General features: G+C 36.7%; 2 protein-coding genes across 2 annotated transcripts in view; both read left to right on the top strand.

Annotated features, from left to right (window-relative positions):
• The window catches only part of LOC144441003 (uncharacterized), a 17,621-nt gene extending 8,088 nt beyond the window's left edge, over nucleotides 1–9,533 (top strand). The window contains exons 2-5 of the mRNA XM_078130510.1: nucleotides 3,277–3,980; nucleotides 7,666–7,810; nucleotides 8,211–8,343; nucleotides 8,721–9,533. Coding sequence (XP_077986636.1) covers nucleotides 3,277–3,980; nucleotides 7,666–7,810; nucleotides 8,211–8,343; nucleotides 8,721–8,854 — 1,116 coding nt within the window. The 3' untranslated portion in view covers nucleotides 8,855–9,533. The remainder of the gene's footprint in view (nucleotides 1–3,276; nucleotides 3,981–7,665; nucleotides 7,811–8,210; nucleotides 8,344–8,720) is intronic.
• A 4,316-nt stretch (nucleotides 9,534–13,849) lies between these two features.
• The window catches only part of LOC144440058 (uncharacterized), a 35,785-nt gene continuing 29,576 nt past the window's right edge, over nucleotides 13,850–20,058 (top strand). The window contains exon 1 of the mRNA XM_078129302.1: nucleotides 13,850–14,000. Within this exon, the coding sequence (XP_077985428.1) occupies nucleotides 13,899–14,000 (102 nt within the window). The 5' untranslated portion in view covers nucleotides 13,850–13,898. The remainder of the gene's footprint in view (nucleotides 14,001–20,058) is intronic.

The raw sequence follows: 20,058 nt of genomic DNA, 5'->3' as shown, positions 1-20,058 counted from the left end.
GGGCACATAAAATGTCCTTTGCAGTGTTCATTTGATGTCTGTATGGTGGTATGTGTTGTTCATTTCACTCAGACAAAATGTAGCAAGAACTGTACTCATTCAATCTTGCTATCTTAAAGTGTAACATATATGAAGTTTCTGCGTGGTTGTATCAAACAGAAAAGCTGCACGGTATTGAGAAATTCGCTGTAAATACGCTATGTCCTTTCTAAATAAATAAAAAATTTACATCTTATAAATACCAAGGTACAATGTATGTCTTTCTTCACCCACAGCTTACCTACAATTTTATCCTCTGGGAGATTATCATTCCGAATAAACATGCGTTTGCATACAGATTGAGTATAAATTGAATATACCTAATCAGTATGCAAATGTATGATTTCAGTAAGGTGGATCATGGCAGGCAAACTGTGAGTGAAATGCATACCTATACCTAGGTATTCTGGTGTGTATTGTTGTCATTTCGACAAAGGGAACTGAATAGAAGAAATGACACAGTGTCTTCATCCCGTCAGTAAAGGGCGTGAATATTCAGTCTGAAGAAAGGAATAATCAGGGAAAGAAACACAACAGAAAAAATCATTGTTATTAAATCATCAAAAAAAATCAAATTAAATCAAATAAAGTAAAACAAAACAAATTAATACCAAATCAGATCATCGTTAACAGTTTCGTTGCGCTCTGTGATTAAACATATCAGTGTTGCAATATTAGAGAAAATTGCTGCAAACCGTTTGAGTGTGAATCATATCTAATGGGAACCTGCCAACGTCATCACGACGACAATGTCCCGCCAACATCCTCCATATGGCATGTAGCACATGGTAAACTCATGATCAAAACAAACCTTTGTCCAGATTTGATGCGCGCCATTATGAAATGGGGAAAGGCAGGAAAGGGATAAACAGACGTCATGTGAACATGTGAAGGCGTGTACTTGATTCTTTCTGATGTGGATAGATAAAGTCTGATCATAGACTGTCTATGGTCTGATCAAGTAAAACAAGCTTTAATTTTAAGGGAGCCTTCAGTATTTACGAGGGGGGGGGCGGAGGAAATCACACATGGTCTATTAAGTATACGTATTAAAAACATGACCCTCCCCAAATTCTCCATTTGTAAAATGTGACCCTTCCCTTTGTCCCATTTTGTAAAAAACGACCCTCCCCATGACAATTGCATACTGTGAACCGGAAAATTATTGCGCAGTCTTATTTTCGCGCTTTGGGAGATCACGGTGATTACGCGCAGTTTAATTTTCGCGCAAGGCCGTCAGTGGATTTTTTGTGTGAACATAAACAATACGTTGAGCTGAGAACAATGAAATTTGACACTGATTGATGGGCAGTATTGCTCTGTCGGCATCCGTCAGTTGCAGTGCTCTATTGTTTCCAACTGCGGAGATACTGTGACACGTTGACTTGTGACAAATGTAGGTGTTAATTTGTTCAATTATGTACTAAACAAGTTACCAAATCACACAATACGAAAGTCGGGTAGCTCACAGCCTCAAAGCAGGAGCCGTCAACACACATGCGTCAATATGGTACAGTCACACGTTTGGTGAAACACTAATCAAATCACGTCAGTGTCTCTGTTTTGCGTCTTTTTGGAATGAAGTTCAAAAGGTCACGTTGGTTACATTTTGATACTCAGTATCCGAAGTCACAGAGAATGATCCGATTGCTACACGTTACTTACAATACTGTATATGATTCTTGTATCAATAAAATGGCATGAACAACCATGCAAACAAAAATACAACTATGGAATATAGAGCGTTGCGGTTGCTTGCATGAAGTGAGCTTCAAGCAGAGACAATTTAGGTAAAGACAACAAGATAAGTGACACAAAACAACAGCCGGTGCCTCTGATGTCGGTTGACGGAAAGCTTTATGACTTTGTTTATATCTGTCATGTTCTAAAATAAACTCCCACGGTGTTCTAGGACTGTTCATGCTGTCAACGTGACTTCCTTTATTGCTGATAACATTAGATAAGATTGTACAAGACGCACCATAGCACATACCATTTCTCCGTAGGGTTGGTCAGTCACATAATGTGTCGACCAGAATTGAAGTCATCTTTTTGCAAATCAGAGGTAGCAAAGATGTCGGAATTACATGTACCAAGCGAGGACAACAGTATATGATTTGGTATAGCATGTTTACAGAAGGCATTGTTTACCCTTGCATGCCGATGGGAAAGCCAAAGTCAATTATCTACATGTATATATATATACATGTATATTGAAAGTTAATCAATATTCCCGTTATATGTATACATACAAATTAAATCATTTTGATTCTGTATTAGAAAACATTATTTGTACATATAAAGTGACATACAGTAAAAGACTGGCTAGTTACCTTTCTCTTATAATCATACACAATCTAGTTAGTATCTAAAACGTGCTTTCCATGTTGTGCATACTCTGTCTGATCTGGTCACTTGTAAAAGTTCCCTGATATCATTGTCATCATCACCTTCACCTTCAGTATTGCCATTATCAGTGTCACTTTAATCTGACTCACTGACACTACTTGAGTTAGTACATGTATCACTGTCCATGTTCTCTATGGCATTCAAAACTAAATCATCATCATCATCATCATCATCATCATCATCATCATCATCATCATCATCATCATCATATTTTGACAACAAAATTCACAGACAGTGTGAATGATAGGGTGGGATACACTCAACAAAATGCATCGTTTTATTATAGGTGATTCAAAATGCTCACATTCACTATTGCTATTTTGCTAGACGACATGTTTGTAAAACGTATTTTCTTACAATGTGTGTAGTTTAATTTTTTTTGTATTTTGGCATGTAAAGTACTCGTAAAAATATATGTTTACATCTCAAAACACACAAAACAAATTGACAATAATTGAAGCTTCAATTTGGTCACAAAACTACGGATTGTAAAATGTGACCCTCCCCAAACATTGTAATGCAAAAATATGACCCTCCCTCAAGAACAGGTTTGTGACCCCCCCCCCCCCCGATTCCTCCGCTCCCCCTGTAAATACTGAAGGCTCCCTAAGCACAGTGTGGTTTTCTTGTGATACATATGATTGTTCGATAAATCTCAATGGACATTATAAACTGAATACAGTCGACGAGTTCTTACAGATTGTTCAACATACCACGACTATGAAAATAGAAACTCATTAACAGTTTTATTTATTATTTTAATACATATAAGTTTATATCATATGACTCTGGTGTTGTAAACAAGACACATTTATTGTTATCTTTCAGATAACGGATGACTACACGGACTCACTACCAACTACCAGTAAAGGATATCACTATCTGCTTCCAGTATATCGATTTGGTGGAGGGCCCAATAATCAATACAGAAGTTTCAAAATCGCTGTTCGTTTTGCTTTGCATTTCAATCGAAGTCTCGTTCTTGGACCATTCTTCAATCACCCTTTAATCGACAAATGGGAGGCGAGGGACTTTAATGAAACATTTGATTCAATGCAGCTTAGCCAACTCTTGAAAGTGGCTACGCTCGACGAGTTCAAGCAAAACTGTCATGGAGTCATTGAGAAGATTGTCCACGGTAAACCGTTTATCCATAAACCAAAAGATTTTGAATACTATGTCGAAAAGTATAAACGAACCAGAAGGAGATTTGCGAATGCCACTGGAATAGTGCTTCCCGGTCTGGGCAGTATTCCTCATAGCACCCTTGGAAGTGCACAACGATTTCAGAATGCCACGGTCAGTGACTGTTTAGCTTTCTACGTTCCCTATACCATTGACTTCAAATTTATGAATCTAACAGCGCCACTCACGGCCGAAGCCTATTATAAGACAGGCAAGGTTATTGATGAACACGTAGTGAGGGCGCCCTACATACGACAAATTGCGGACAATTTTGAGAGACAAATGTGTAACGGTGAACCCTATGTTGTCGTACACTGGAGAATCAATGACGAATTTATGGCGATGTGGTATGTATCCGATCATTGCATTCCTTTCTTAAATTTCTAGTGATAAATCTGATGGACATACATACATACATACACTCTCGTATAATACTTTGATTGATTGATTGATTGATTGATTGATTGATTGATTGATTGATTGATTGATTGATTGATTGATTGATTGATTGATTTTACACATTAGTCAGACAGTCCACACAGGTGACGAACACCTACAAACGTGAACCTCAAAAACAAATATACACAGAAATAAATGACAACCGGCAAAAACCTCAGATACAGCACAAGATAAATAGAAACACCTAAAATTACATTAAACGACACTTTGTACAATGACAAACTGACACCCAGTTACAGGGATTTTGTACAATGACAAACTGACACCCAGTTACAGGGATTTTGTACAATGACAAACTGACACCCAGGTACAGGGATTTTGTACAATGACAAACTGACACCCAGTTACAGGGATTTTGTACAATGACAAACTGACACCCAGTTACAGGGATTTTGTACAATGACAGACTGACACCCAGGTACAGGGATTTTGTACAATGACAAACTGACACTCAGGTACAGGGATTTTGTACAATGACACACTAACACCCAGGTACAGGGATTTTGTACAATGACAAACTGACACTCAGGTACAGGGATTTTGTACAATGACAGACTAACACCCAGGTTCAGGGATTTTGTACAATGACAGACTAACACTCAGGTACAGGGATTTTGTACAATGACAGACTGACACCCAGGTACAGGGATTTTGTACAATGACAAACTGACACCCAGTTACAGGGATTTTGTACAATGATAGACTGACACCCAGGTACAGGGATTTTGTACAATGACAAACTGACACCCAGTTACAGGGATTTTGTACAATGATAGACTGACACCCAGGTACAGGGATTTTGTACAATGACAAACTGACACTCAGGTACTGGGATTTTGTACAATGATAAACTGACACTCAGGTACAGGGATTTTGTACAATGACACACTAACACCCAGGTACAGGGATTTTGTACAATGACACACTGACACCCAGGTACAAGGATTTTGTACAATGATAGACTGACACCCAGGTACTGCGATTTTGTACAATGACAAACTGACACCCAGGTACTGCGATTTTGTGCAATGACAAATGGACACCCAGGTACAGGGATTTTGTACAATGATAGACTGACACCCAGTTACAGGGATTTTGTACAATGACAAACTGACACCCAGTTACAGGGATTTTGTACAATGACAGACTGACACCCAGGTACAGGGATTTTGTACAATGACAGACTAACACCCAGGTTCAGGGATTTTGTACAATGACAGACTAACACTCAGGTACAGGGATTTTGTACAATGACAGACTGACACCCAGGTACAGGGATTTTGTACAATGACAAACTGACACCCAGGTACAAGGATTTTGTACAATGATAGACTGACACCCAGGTACTGCGATTTTGTGCAATGACAAATGGACACCCAGGTACAGGGATTTTGTACAATGACAAACTGACACTCAGGTACTGGGATTTTGTACAATGATAGACTGACACCCAGGTACAGGGATTTTGTACAATGACAAACTGACACCCAGGTACAGGGATTTTGTACAATGACACACTGACACCCAGGTACAGGGATTTTGTACAATGACAAACTGACACCCAGGTACAGGGATTTTGTACAATGACAAACTGACACCCAGGTACAGGGATTTTGTACAATGACAGACTGACACCCAGGTACAAAAACGTAACATGTATTTACAGGTACGTATACGTGTTGACTGCCATTTTGACGTAGTATCGTCTGATACAGAACGAGCGCGTGGGTGCTACGAATTATGTGACTATAACGCTACGCTTATAGAACACACGTAAATACTAAAGCTCTCTAATATTGTCAAAAAGCATCGCCGTAAAAATGAAATTTAATTAAACTACTGTGTGTATCCTCAATTTGCGCATATATAAAAAGTACCGGTTTAATTAAAAGAACATTTTTTAATTAGACTACTGACCTCTGAAAATGGTGTTTACATATAACAAAATTGTTCCGCCATCAAAAATGTTGCTAAATTTAATTAAAAAGTTGATTAATTAAACTGAAATTAAATCGTGTAAGGAAAGTGTCTACTTTTCAGAAGTTGCAGTCACAAATTGAGGTCCGGGATCGCCACCAAACTCTAAATGATTCACTTAAATTTGGCCTTCTTTCAAATGTTATCTTGGGGGTGCTATGGGGAACGTAGTTGAATGTAAGAAAATGGTAATCAAACAGAATCGTTTTATATGATTGAGAAAAACTAAAATTTCTCTGAGTTGACATGCGAGGGCGCAATTTTTCAAAATGAATCTTCCATCTGTGTTTTCAGACAAATGAACAAACATGAGTCAGTCACACACTGGTATGCAGAAGTCAACTTCTCATCTGTATATATACATGTACGTCAAAATACAATATGCAATCAATAAATTTAAATGAAAAGTTACTCTTACCACACATACGCCAAGTTGAACGTGTTCGAACAAAAAAGTACGGATCCGCTCAGTTCATGATACCCTGGTCATTTGCGTGACGAAAACTACATCACTGGTTCTGTGGTGCTTGAAATATTAGTTTAAAATTTCCACTTTTTTTCTCGATTTGTCATAAATTTTGCTTGATGTATATATTTCTTTATTCACTGTAGCCTGCATGCTTTTTACGGCGCCGGTGTATTCCCTCGGTGGGACCACAAGATATAATGGAGTACTACTAGCGCCGTAAACAGGCTGTATCATTCAATCGGACTACATACTCTTGACCCAAGGGTTTTGTCACTACTCGAGTCTAGCGACTCGTAGTGACAAGGGCCCTCAATTAGATCATTCGAAGAAACGAAGAAATATTGGGGAATAATAACCAAATGTATTATAAAGTTAATTTAAAGCGACATTCGAAATGGTTATGAGGACGGCCGTACATAATTATATCTTTCTAATGTCCCGACTGACTCTATACTTCTGCAATCTGGTGAAATAGAAAATAAAACACGTCCTCTATGGCAGGATAAGAAAAAACCTCAAACGTCACTGATTGTACAATGTCACATATCTGAGCCAAATTTAGCGTTTATTGCTAAACTTTTGGTTCTAAGTTTCCTTCTGATTTTAGTTGTTCTTTTTTAATTCATTCAGAAAGAAGTACGATTACGAAATGAAAGTATCATCAACATATACACGTGCACTAATATATATATATATATATATATATATATATATATATATATATATATATATATATATATATATATATATATATATATATATATATAGTAAATAGTATCAAACTCGTAGAATAGAGTGCTCGATGCTTGGGTAAGCAGGGCGGGAATAATCAAAGTAGGTTGGTTGGAACTTGAGGTGCTTGGTTGTAACTCCGAGTTGTCTGATGAACGCATTGAGCGTGAAACTCGGAGTTACAACCAAGCACCTCAAGTTCCAACCAACCTACTTTGATTTTATATATATATATATATATATATATATATATATATATATATATATATATATATATATATATATATATATATATATATATATATATATATATATATATATATATATGTAATAAATATAATATATACACCAACAACATGATCGATCTTCATCACTTTTTTTCGTTCTTCTTCCAGGTGCAATGTTATGAAAAGTGTCGACTGTCAATTGTTCCAGAAATTGAACAGTACTGGGCCACAAATAGCAACACAATTACAGAAAGCGGTGATGAATGTACCTCGCCTTAGATGTGTGTATATAGCACAACCACCGGCGTCATGGGTAAATTAAGTGGATGTTTATTACACATTTGTCAAATATCAATGGTGAAACGTACTTTGTGAGTAAGTGAGAGAGAGAGAGAAAGACAGACAGACAGACAGACAGACAGACAGACAGACAGACAGACAGACAGACAGACATACAGAGACAGAGAGAGACAGAGACAGAGAGAGAGGAAGAGAGATTTTTGATCGCGACAAACAGTAGAATCGTATTGTCTTTCATATAAATGTACTCTAAGTGACCTTCTGATTCGCAGAGTTCTAATAGACCTAATGAGTTCTAGTTTATATGCGTAGACCCACTGTCTGTATAACTGATAATAAAATACTGTCAAAGCAGCGCACGATGGACAAGTCACTTAAAACGTCATCATTATTCATATACCTTCTCCACACAGGATTTTGTGTCTCACCTAAGGGCGATAAATCTGACCGTCTTTACATCTGATGACGTACTCAAGCGACTTGGTTTAAATGTGTTATATGAAGATAACTACGTCCTTTCATTGGTCGAGCAGGAACTAGCATCAAGTAAGTCCACACAAACTTTTACGCTAGCCATTCTTTTATTTCTCATTTTTAGAGACAAATTACTTGCATCTATTTCACTTAGACTTGTTTTCCAGTTTCTGATGGAATAAGGATACAATCGTAAACCGTTGTGCTGCCATCTTTACGGCACCTCGTCCTGTAGAGTAGAATTTTCGTATCATGAACGGAAAAAATAATTATGCTCGAATGATGTCGTAGAATTAACGGACATTGTGTCAATAAAAATGACGATTAAATTGTTCAGTTGGAAACTATAATTACTATTGCGTACAAACAAATTAGGAATGTAGAGAGAAAAGTGAAAGCTTGCAGGAACGCCACCAACGGCAAATTATGTTTGATTGTGTCTCTGATAGGAGCAGTCATGTTTATAGGCAGTAGTGGTTCATCATGGACATGTTTCGTCAGACGTGAAAGGCAACTACGTGACGACAAGTATTCAATTTTCCTCAGCGAATTACTGGGATTTCCAGCTACGACTTGTATGTAATGACAACCACGTTGGCAACGTCAACGTTAACCGTACGGCAATGTCAATGAAGAAATATTCAAGAATACTATGACCGTGTACGTGTGAGTGATCATGTAGTGCCATATCAGTTTTCCACGGATTTATTAGTAAAAAAAAGAGTAATACATTCATGGTCTTTACATGATATGTGGACCAAGTTTAGGTTGTTACATATAAAATACGATAGTAGACAGTTTCTTCTGGACAAGAACGACCCTATATGATCTCCCACAGAAGGTCTTACTGAAAAAAAAAAGAATTTCTAGTTATACATTGCCATGGAAGGGAGAGAAGAATTTGTCTTTGTGTTTGTCTTGGGTTATCGTGGTCTCTTGATGGATTAGATCAGACAACACATGGGAATTCCTTGGAAATCTGGAGAAACAAAGTTTAAAACTTACGTCAAATACTCGTATTATCAGGTTGAATTCCACTTTTTCAATTCAGGTGTGTGTTTTTTTAAAGTGTACACGTGGTACAGTTTCACATCGTTTCGGACTTCAGCCAGGTCTCCACTATATCACATGGAAAACTGCAGGACAATGTGCATCCTTTTTGAAGGAATTTTATTTTTTTCAACTTGGCGTGGAAAAGTTATGTTTTAATAAACTTTTACGTTGGTTGGCATATCATTCGTAAAATCATATTGGATGATGTATCGGTTGTTGGCCGGGGTGAGACTGAGGGTGGGGGGGGGGGGAGATGGTGGAAATAATGTCCAACTTAAAAATTTTGTATTGTTGGAAATTAACTTTTAAATTAGATTAAATGTTAGGGCGGCCTTAGTCAATTCTGTATTTCCGATCGTAACACTTAAAAAAGGTCGGTCGGCCGATTACAATGTTAAAAAAATAAAGTAGAAAAAAAAGTAAGTTTCTGACTATGTGTACTTTTCATGGTTATACTTTTTAACAGTCTAATAAATGACTTAGAAATGACAATTAAAGTCAGAAGGAAACATTGAACCTTTTGTTTCATTACGGACTGGTCATTTTCTCCAGCCTGGGGGTGGGGGGGAGGCGGTGGATTCTTAACTCGGGCAGACATAAAGTCACTGATCTCCCATATCTGTAAAACCAAAAACAGGCTGACCCCCCTATCACTTAATTCTAAAACATGATGACCCCCCTCCCCCATATATAATATACAATATTCACATGACAGGTATTTTTTGATCGTGACTCAGTGTGGACTGCTTGACTGTCTTGCATCTACTTTATTAAGATCCCGGGTTAGCACTATCATAATTATAATTACTGACTACACAGGGTAAATATATTCCAAAAGGAGTTTAATAGCATCTTTGACAGTGAAAGGTAGGGGGGAAGCGTTAGAAGGGAAATGTACATCTCTTAGGGGGGTCCTAGGAGGTCTCCCCCTAGAAGCTAGGTTTTTAACTCCGAAAAGTCAATTTTGAGACTTCCGACATTTTCAGAAAATAATTTCCAAGCTTTACAAGACAGCACCAATATGAAAAAAAGCAACTACGTAGGGTTGAAATACTTTTGAAATATACTTTGATAGCATCTTGACAGTAAGAGGGGAAGAGCTTGAGTCTAGGATATATCCACCTCATGTGGCGGGTCCGATGGCCCGGGATCATCCTCTAGAACCTTGGAGGATTTTTACTCTTAAAGCCAATATTTAGGCTATTCAGAACTTTTCAAGCAATAACTTAATACATGTTTTACAGTACAGCACCATCAAGTATCAGAAACTATTATTTATAACTTACATTGGGTTGAAATATGTTCTTGAAAAGTTAAATGACATCATTATATACATGTAGTAAAGGTCAGCACATCTATAATGGTAGTATCATTGGTAGGGGAGATTTGGAGATTAAGGCAATTTTAGCCTATCTTGGGAAATATTTCACATCTTTAAAAGACAAAATCATCTCAAATTAGAATAGGGTGAAACAATTTAAGAAAAGTTTAATACCATTATGACAGTAAAAAGGTTGTTGGTGCATCTGATTATTGGTTGAATGCATGAGTGACCTCTGGGGGTGAGGGAGTCCTTGGGGTTCCCCCTGGCAGATCTGCAGGTTTTTTTTGCTTCTATTAAGACAATGTTTATGTTGTTCATAGCCTTTGCGGTAATATTTCCAAGCTTCGAAAAGCTAACGTTAATGTAAATTTTAAATTAGTTTCCCATATCATTAAAAAATGGGCCCGTAATGGGCATTAATATTGCATTGCATGTAAAGTCACCGGTATGTTAGAAAACTTTAGGTGGTTATACCTAGTGTATAATAGAAACTGGAATCTGATGAGATGTGGTGATTTGTAGTGTCAATAACATGTAGTGTCCAAAATAGAAAGTGTATTAATCCCTTCTGACAAGTTCATAGTGACGAGTAGAACAATTAGATTAACTTCTTTTATAAACTATCTATGAAGATTACCATTACGAAACCTTCAAGTTCACTTTTGCCCCAAAGTGCAATATAAGTGAAGCATTGATTGTGAAACAGCCAAACATTTACATGTCATGTTCTGTAACTAGTGTGGTAGCTAGGTAATACATGTATATGTATATGTATAGTTATGTTTGAACTAATAAGTAATATTAAAGAATTCATGTAAGAAACAGGGACAAGAACAAATATTGACATGTACCACATTTCAGACAAGGCTATATGCCATTGTAGAGAAGGATGTTTTTCTTTCATCATAATCCAAAACACAATAACCCCCCCCCCCCATCCACAATTTTCAAAACAGCATGACCCTCCCCCCCCCACTGCCAATTTCGAAAACAGGGTGACCCCCCTACAAATCAACCGCCCCCCCCCCCGGCCGAAGAAACTGACCGGTCCCTTAAAGGTCCCGAATTTCAGCAAGAACGAATATCTTTCGCTCAGATACAATGACGTTTTCATTTTTGTCTAATCGTGCCATAGAGGGCGTGATTTCTTTTGCCACACTAAAGAAATATTTGGTCGATCGGGTCTTGAGATACATAGTATAAGGCCACCCTCAGATGAACGTCATCTTATTTGGAGACAAATTATTTATCAGGGTGAATTTTTTTATATTTCCAAATGTAAGTTTCACAGGCATACTTGAAAATCGATATGTACACGTAAGTGAAGGTAGCGATACCGAATCATCGTGATGGGAAGTACAATTGAAATAGAACGTCTGGTCCAATTAATTTAAAAAAAAAATAGTTTAGCTTTCTGCTTGGTATACTTTATGTGGTCTGATTTACTTATTCGGATGACGTCATGCACAAATCGAATGACGTCATAGAACTGACGCATCTACATGTATGATAATTATATATTCGTGATAAAAAAACATACATTTTTTAAATTATTTTGTCTACTATATCTAAACTTAGAAGAAGATTATTCTATCTATACTGTGGTATTCATATTGCTGCCTTCATTTGTCTTTAAAATATGCCCTTTATTTTATGATCCTGGTGCTTGTGTGTCAAATCCACGTCAAAAGAAAACGACAAACGACGAATGAAATCCTCGGGTTTCGATCGATAGTATATATTAATTGTATTATTATGATGGACTGTGAGACTTTGTCGCTGGTGGCGCACTACAATATCAGATTCGCAAGAGGGTATTAGCGCGCCCGAACGACTCGATCTTGTGTTCTACTTGTATAATATCATGAATCAATGAAATAAAAAGTTCGTTTTACTTTTCAAAAATGTGTGTATTTTTTATGTGTGATCAGTAATCCACCCAGACTCAATCATAATTTTAAAACCGATTTCTATGGTAAACCTGTCACTTCCCATCATTATCTGTCAATGTCGAGTTGTCATCCAACCCAACCACAATGGGGTGAAAAAAAAAGACTTTCAGAATTCACTGGCTACGACAGAAAATGTGGTTATTTAGGAAAACGTATTAATACACAGATTACTCGTGCCTCTATTCCCACCCGTTGGATGGATTTATAAACACAAAACACCAATGAACAGGTTGCCCTGGGTTAGAACGTATGATCTTTGTCAGCCACAGCTCAGAGCAGAAAGTTACTGAGTACCGACTCGATTGAGATAGGGTATGCCGGAAGTTAATTATTGCATATCGGAAACCAGCGACACTCGGTAATTAACATCTTTCACAAGAAAACCCTAAACAATGCAAAGTCAGAACAGATAACTGTGTTACAAGTTGCGAGCCTTGCAAATACAGTAAGATGTGCTTGTTACTCAATGGTCCATAATACTAAAGTTTTCGTATCCATAGTAACATCAAGAATGACGCACATTGAATAATATTATCCAGTACTGCCATTTACGCCTTAACCTACCGTAAGTGTAATATTCAGTACGTTGGCCAGACAACATAACCTTTCATAAGAGAATGATTGGCCATTGATCGAACAGAAATGACAGATCTCCTTATGTTGTACCCCTTGGAGTCATGATGGTTAGACGCCAGGACATAGGGAAATATTGAAACAATTCGAAAATATATGGAATTCAAAACTAAACATTATCGGATTTCAGTCACGTGATTATTTTCTTTTGTACGTCCAGAACTGACATATATTTTTCAAAGATATAGCTTTCATTCACGCAATGGTTACATATAGTAATTAACAGTTAGGAGACTGTTACGTGCACTCCCCCGAATCTTGTCTTTCAAAAAGTATGCTTTTATTTAGATTCTAGGCAATCATCTCGATCACTATTGCATTAGTTTGGTCTACTTCGTAACATGTCATAAAGTCAGGCTGAAGAGTACAATTGTTTGCATTCACTGACTTAACCGTACAAAAGCACAATGAGTTCAAAAAATAAAATAAAAACAAAGGCATACCAATTATTCGACGTTGAGAGAATACAACGTGCGCCATCAGTGTCGACATCTATATACTACTAATCATAATTTCACAGGCAATATGAGATCGATGGACATTAGTATTATTATTAAAGCTGTTTAATATTCATGACGACACGCTAGGTGACGAGAGGCCTCTCGTTTTGCAGAACGCATAATTGACGTTCAACGAGCATGTAGGCAGTTGCGTCTTTGCGGTCCATGTCATCGAAGAAACCGTTTATAATGTACAACTACGTGTCGGCGTTCGTGCTGGTCTTGCTTTGCTTGGCAGTCGTTTACGTTACTGCTTCTAAACACGAGGTAGGTATGTCTTTTTCCCCTTGCAGTGTTTTCCTTGATAATGGTGTACATTTCCATCGTTTTGTCTTGCGTTTTCGTACCTGGGAGAGTTTTTTCCACAACAGATGTTACAGTGCGCTTGCGCTGTAATATATAACACTGACTGCTATTGTGCTATTTAAATTGACTGCAATTTAAAGTCATAGCCAATTATTTGATGATATGAACACGAGTGTCAGAAATTCAAATATCAATCTTTCTTCTCTGTGTGTGATGTTTTCGAGTCGTTTACTGCACGTTCTTCCGTGTTTTGCTAGGTTACCCAGGTCACACTGTGTTCTGCTGTCAACATGTATGAATTTTTATAAGTGGAATGAATCGATTTTAATATATATGAATAGGGCTTATTGAAATTACTAGATACATTTAGAATTTACCATGACTGAAAATTATCAAATTTCATTTCGACAATGAAAGATAAAAATTCCATACATCGCCGTTACGACCTCACTGGGTTATTAAATCATCAGCCAGTTCCGTCCTCGAAGAGTCCCTAGTATAGTTTGCGGTCAACATGCCGCACCCATGGCTACAGTACCTACCTGTATCTGTTACCATGGTTATTGAGATGTCGTTGGATTTTTTTTAATGGATTGCCACAAACCTTATAAATCGCAGAGGAGAATCCAGATAGTGAAAGATAGTTGTACAGACTGTCGACTCGTCGTTTAATTTGACACTAGTATATAGTGAATTCATCGCATTGTGTTCACTGGTTAGATAATGGATTGGCCATTAGTGAACTATAGGTGTAAATGTCGTACATTTAATGCTGAATAGTCAACACGTCAGTGTTTATATTGGCGTCTTTACATCGTTACCATATTACGTAGACTAAACCGTTCTATGTCGGCAATGACTTGACTTCTTAAAACAAACATCAAGTAGCCAATGGTTAAATTGTTCAGTTTCTATGCATCTTAGCCGTGTCTTCGAATCGTTTAGGTAAAACATCGCAATATTGCATGATTATCACGGGATGGAAATTTTCAACCGCAAAAATTTTCTCCGAAATCGTTTACTGATTTGTCAATATTCTACGATCCTCATCAATATTTTACATCTATGTGTAAATCACCTGTTCAGAATTAATATTATTGAGGATTATTCGAGAATCGCATCGAACATTCCAACTCAACGTCACCTGTTATATGATTGCATATGAACAAAGCCATTAAGATATTACACATTGGTTGTTTTTTCTTCTCCGCCACAATGTTGATTTTGCAATCATAGACAATGTCGTTTTTTTCAATACAAGTGTCTCCAATGATGCCTAGCTGTCACACATCACTGAAGTCTTGATTCTAGGTGATGTCTCGCAAATATTGTATTCGTAGAAATTAATTTTCTATACAGTATTAAAATCGCCTCTATCAACTTTCTTTTTATGAAAATCTATTCCCTCGCTAGATTTAAATAATTCAAATATTACGACCAAGCATTCATCTGATGAATCACTTGGACAAAAAAGGCGGTAAAACTCAGACTATAACAAGCATTCAATGACGTCAGAATTATTCAAACGAAAGCTAGATAATCATGATAATAGTTCAATTTTCTTGACGCAACACGTGACATATTTTTAATGAACTGAGTTGAGCTATAATCCGATCCTTTGATAAAAAGCCTAGCTAGCATTTCAGATGTTGCGGCACGCAATTACTCGGACTCACGCCGGATCAAGCAGTGCGTCACGAAATATTACTGGAGTCTTTTTCTATTAGTTTCGTCACAAGACAAGATTAGTTCTCGCCAACCCTTACATTTTGCACTCAAAACATGGCAACGGTTCGCTGGCCATCTAAGCATGATGATGCACCATGCAAATGTATTAAAAGCAATCTTGAAATATTAACCAAAACAAACCAGTAAGTACACCCTGTCTAATTTATGTCAATATTAGGAGTTGACTGTAAACGTCATCATAAATTATAGAACCTGGATGTCATGTCACGAGTCGTGGTACTGGGTAGTATCACTTCCTTCTGGTTCAGACCGGTTATTGTTGTTCCTTTTTTTTCTTTCAAATTTCCACAAACATTGCGCAATCATGAGTAAGTGCAGTGAAACCAAATCATAATTACTTATATGTTAAAATGTCAGACTTAAAGTGGTCATATGGATGAGGATTGTGTATTTATTTTGGTTTTTAATTTATAAAACTATTTTATTATGGTTTCCTACTTGAAAAATCAATGTGAAACAACATTGACCAATTCTGAGTTTGTAACTCAATGTATTGCAGACGATTAATCAATATGTAAAATGTTTGTTATTGTACGTACAATAACATCATGTGATGTATTGGGTTGCAAACGCAGACTTGGTCTGTGTTGACGGTTTCACATTGATTTGTCAAGTAGAAAGCAATGATAAAATAGTTTCTTCTAATTAAAAATCCAAAATAAATGCCCTAAGGCCATTTTAATGATTTCAAGATTATACCTGCAATGATTTGGTAAATTCACGAGGTTTCAGACAACGATAGGGCCATACAAGAAACTGTGTGATTCCAATAACCAAACCGACAGTAGTTTGAGTAGCCGCGACCATTATTTTCACAGCAAAGAAATTAAAATTCCGATCTACATATCCTATTTTCTGAAGTCATACTATCGAAAACAAACATTTAAAAAAAGTGTTTTGCCTAAAAAAAACAATTAATCATATGTCGTATGTCATATGGACGAACAAACAAACGCGGAGTATCTACGTTATGATTAACTACCCTACTCGATTCTATTTTTGTAATTTTTATAAGATGGCTCATAAAATTGTCATAAAATGGTTGATCCTAAAACAGAGAGATACTTTATAGCCTCCTCTAAAACGTACTAAAATATCATTAATTTAGTAGGGATATGCAAATTTGGAAATTAATATTCAGTGCCTTGGTATTTTTTCTCTCTATTCTTCTCTATATACTACAATTTGACATATTGTGTGGAAATACTCTCAAGTTCAACATCGTATATTATTCAATTTCACTTCAATTTGATCATACATACCTTCAACCTGCACTAGCCGCAACTGGGACATTTTGTTATCATCAAATAACCAAAGATATATTCACTACTAATTGGTAAATTACTTATAAGAAGACATTGTATCTGATAATTAGTGGTTAATATTATCTGTGGTAAGTTTAAATCTTGAACGAAAGTGTGGTTTTGAATCTGTGACTGTGATAAAACTGTACAAGTTGTAAAATTTAATGGAATATCATTTATTCGATCAGACAACCGCACAGTGTGTATATTCGCTGAATATTGCTAAAATACTAATAATTACGCACATGTTAATCATTGGTCGATATTATCCATAAGCAGTACAGAAACAGTTTGAAATCGTTATCGCCGTTGAGGACGCTATTTTTGGGAACGGACCTAAAAATAAATTTGATTTAATTTCTTTTCTGTAAAGCTAGAAAAACACGTTTACCCACAAGTGATGTGATACTGTTCATTGTGTACGATATTACGAGTGAGTTACTGTACCGAAGGAAACTTAAAAAAAAACAAAAAAGAACAAAAAAAACCACAACGTTTTAGTGGTAACTAGTGACGCTTTAAAAGCTGAGATAATTACGATAACGGAAACCGAATTTTCAACTTCGACTTAGGCACAAACTGAAACTATTGTATTATGCTATGTTTATATAAGCTATCGAATGGACATTTGTTTAAATTGTACTAACAGTAGGGTGGGCATTTCTGATGACTTCTATGGTCTTGCCGTGTACGTTTTGGAGACTTCCAGTGTTTACATAACAGGGAGGATACCCGCACCAAACAAGGACACCCGGCTATCATCCATGGCCACTTCTGTAATTTGATGTATAATTTAGCACATTGAAAAACAATAAGTTATTATTTTATCTGAAATATCCGTTCCGTAGTTGTAACTTCAGTGGGCAAATGATTTTTAGAACAAAAACATTTGAAACAATAACAGCAGTTACTACGGCGACAAGATCAACGACGATGACGATGACGACGATGACAACAACAACAACAACAACAACAACAACAACAACAACAACAACAAATTAACCCTTGTAGTATATAAAATCCAAGTCATCAGATTTAGAATTATGAAATAAGAATTCTACACCCTACCCCCCCCCACCCCTACCCCCACACACTCGTTGCCGTTAAGCATAGAATTTATCTTTATCGCAATTGCAGCTAATATTATTCAAACCAATTTTCCATAATTTCCTGTATATAATGACTCATCAAGTAACGATGCGATGTATATTTGCGGTTTGATCATATTGCATGATGTTGCAAAATTTGTCTCTAACACAGTCAATATTAAGTCCTTTCGGTGTGTGGGGTGGGGGTGGTGGTTGGGGTTGGGTTAAACCCGGGCCAAATCAATATTCAATTAATGTCACTAACACTAGCAATGTGAAGCACACAGTCATCATTAAACGTGTAGCAAATACATGTAACAATTTAAAAATGGACTTTCAACTGGAATTCCCGTATTTTTGGCAGACGAAACGTCGCAAAGTTTATGGAAGTCGTGCGCCAGAGGTGTACATTCCATTTGATGTCACAACACGTTCCTCATCTAACGTATGTACTGTTGAAAATGATAGAACACACCACAATGTTCATAACAAGCGGCTTGCTTAAAGAAGTGAAACACTGAAGAGGTGAAAGGGGCCCCGAAGGCTGTATTTACATGATTGTCATTTCACGTTTCATTTGATGGAAATTCCAAATCGATTTACTCATCGAACCGGTTTTAATGATTATTTATGGCCCCTTTCAAGTTACCATCCACCTGCCCTGTTTGATACAACCACACAGAAACCAATAAGAGAACTGTACATGCTATACACTTTAAGATAACATCATTTGAATGAATAGAGTTTCTTGCTACATTTTGTCTAAATGAAATGAAATGAAATGGACACCTTGCAGACACCAAATTCAAATGTCAAAATATTGGCGCCTGTGTGTCTGGCACCTCTAGTTGCAGTTCGTTTATATTATCCTGCCTGTAGATTCGAAGGACTATCATTTCTATACTATTCAGTTATCCTAACTGACATTTTTGATATTTTGAATTTTCGTTGTCTCCAAGTTTTTCCTGACTGCTATCACCAGATGGTATTAAGCCATGCCCATCCATGCCCAGCCATACACATAACGTATGCAAAACATTAGGCATAATAAAAAAAATTGTGTGGTTCCGGTTACGCTCAATTTTAGAATAGGTGGGGTAGGTATAATTTTTTTTTTTATTTAAGTATATTTTTTTCTGTATAAGTGTCTAGTTCAGGTTTTCCATTGTTTTCCAAATGGTCTCTCTGGTATTTATTTCGTTCTATCAGATGTACAGCCATTACAGATTGGAAGAACAGTTCTAGAGTGTCCTATGAAGTTCATGTCAGTTTCCGCATCCTTTATTTTCTGTGAGACTTCACAGTTTTTGCGATTTTATTTTTTTTCTCGAATTTGTAAAAAAAAAAAATATTTAGGGTCGGCAGTGAAAAGCCATATGTGGGGTCGGGTAACCGAAACCAAACAATTTTTTTTTAGGCCTTAGTGTAAATTTGAATAGAATACAACGTACATAGTTATCGGATTGAGGTTGAAGGGTCACATTTCCATGGCGACACCTAATTATAGATTCATCATGTGACTTGATGGCACGATTTAAATATGCCTTCTTATGTATTCCACCAATCACACTTTATATAGGAATGCCATTTGAGACCAGCTGAAAAGAGTAGTCATAGTAGACTTGGAGACAGCGAAAATTCAAACAATCAAAATGATATATAGTCCTTTCAATCTACAGGTAGGCTAATAATAGACCAATTGTGCAAGCAATTGGGACCGTGCTATCTCAGTGTAGAATATGTAGTTTTTTTGTGTACATGGTTGTATTATCATTAACAAACACATCCGGTGGAAGGTAATTTGAAACTGCTGGCTGTATGCGTTATTCAACCACAGGTAATTATTCGCTTGTGGTCATTTATGCTATTTCGGATTCG

Source organism: Glandiceps talaboti, chromosome 1 (assembly GCF_964340395.1).
Source record: "Glandiceps talaboti chromosome 1, keGlaTala1.1, whole genome shotgun sequence".
NCBI classification, from domain to species: Eukaryota; Metazoa; Hemichordata; class Enteropneusta; family Spengelidae; genus Glandiceps; species Glandiceps talaboti.
Note: the sequence above shows the minus strand (reverse complement) of the source record. Positions and strands in the feature narration are given on the sequence as shown.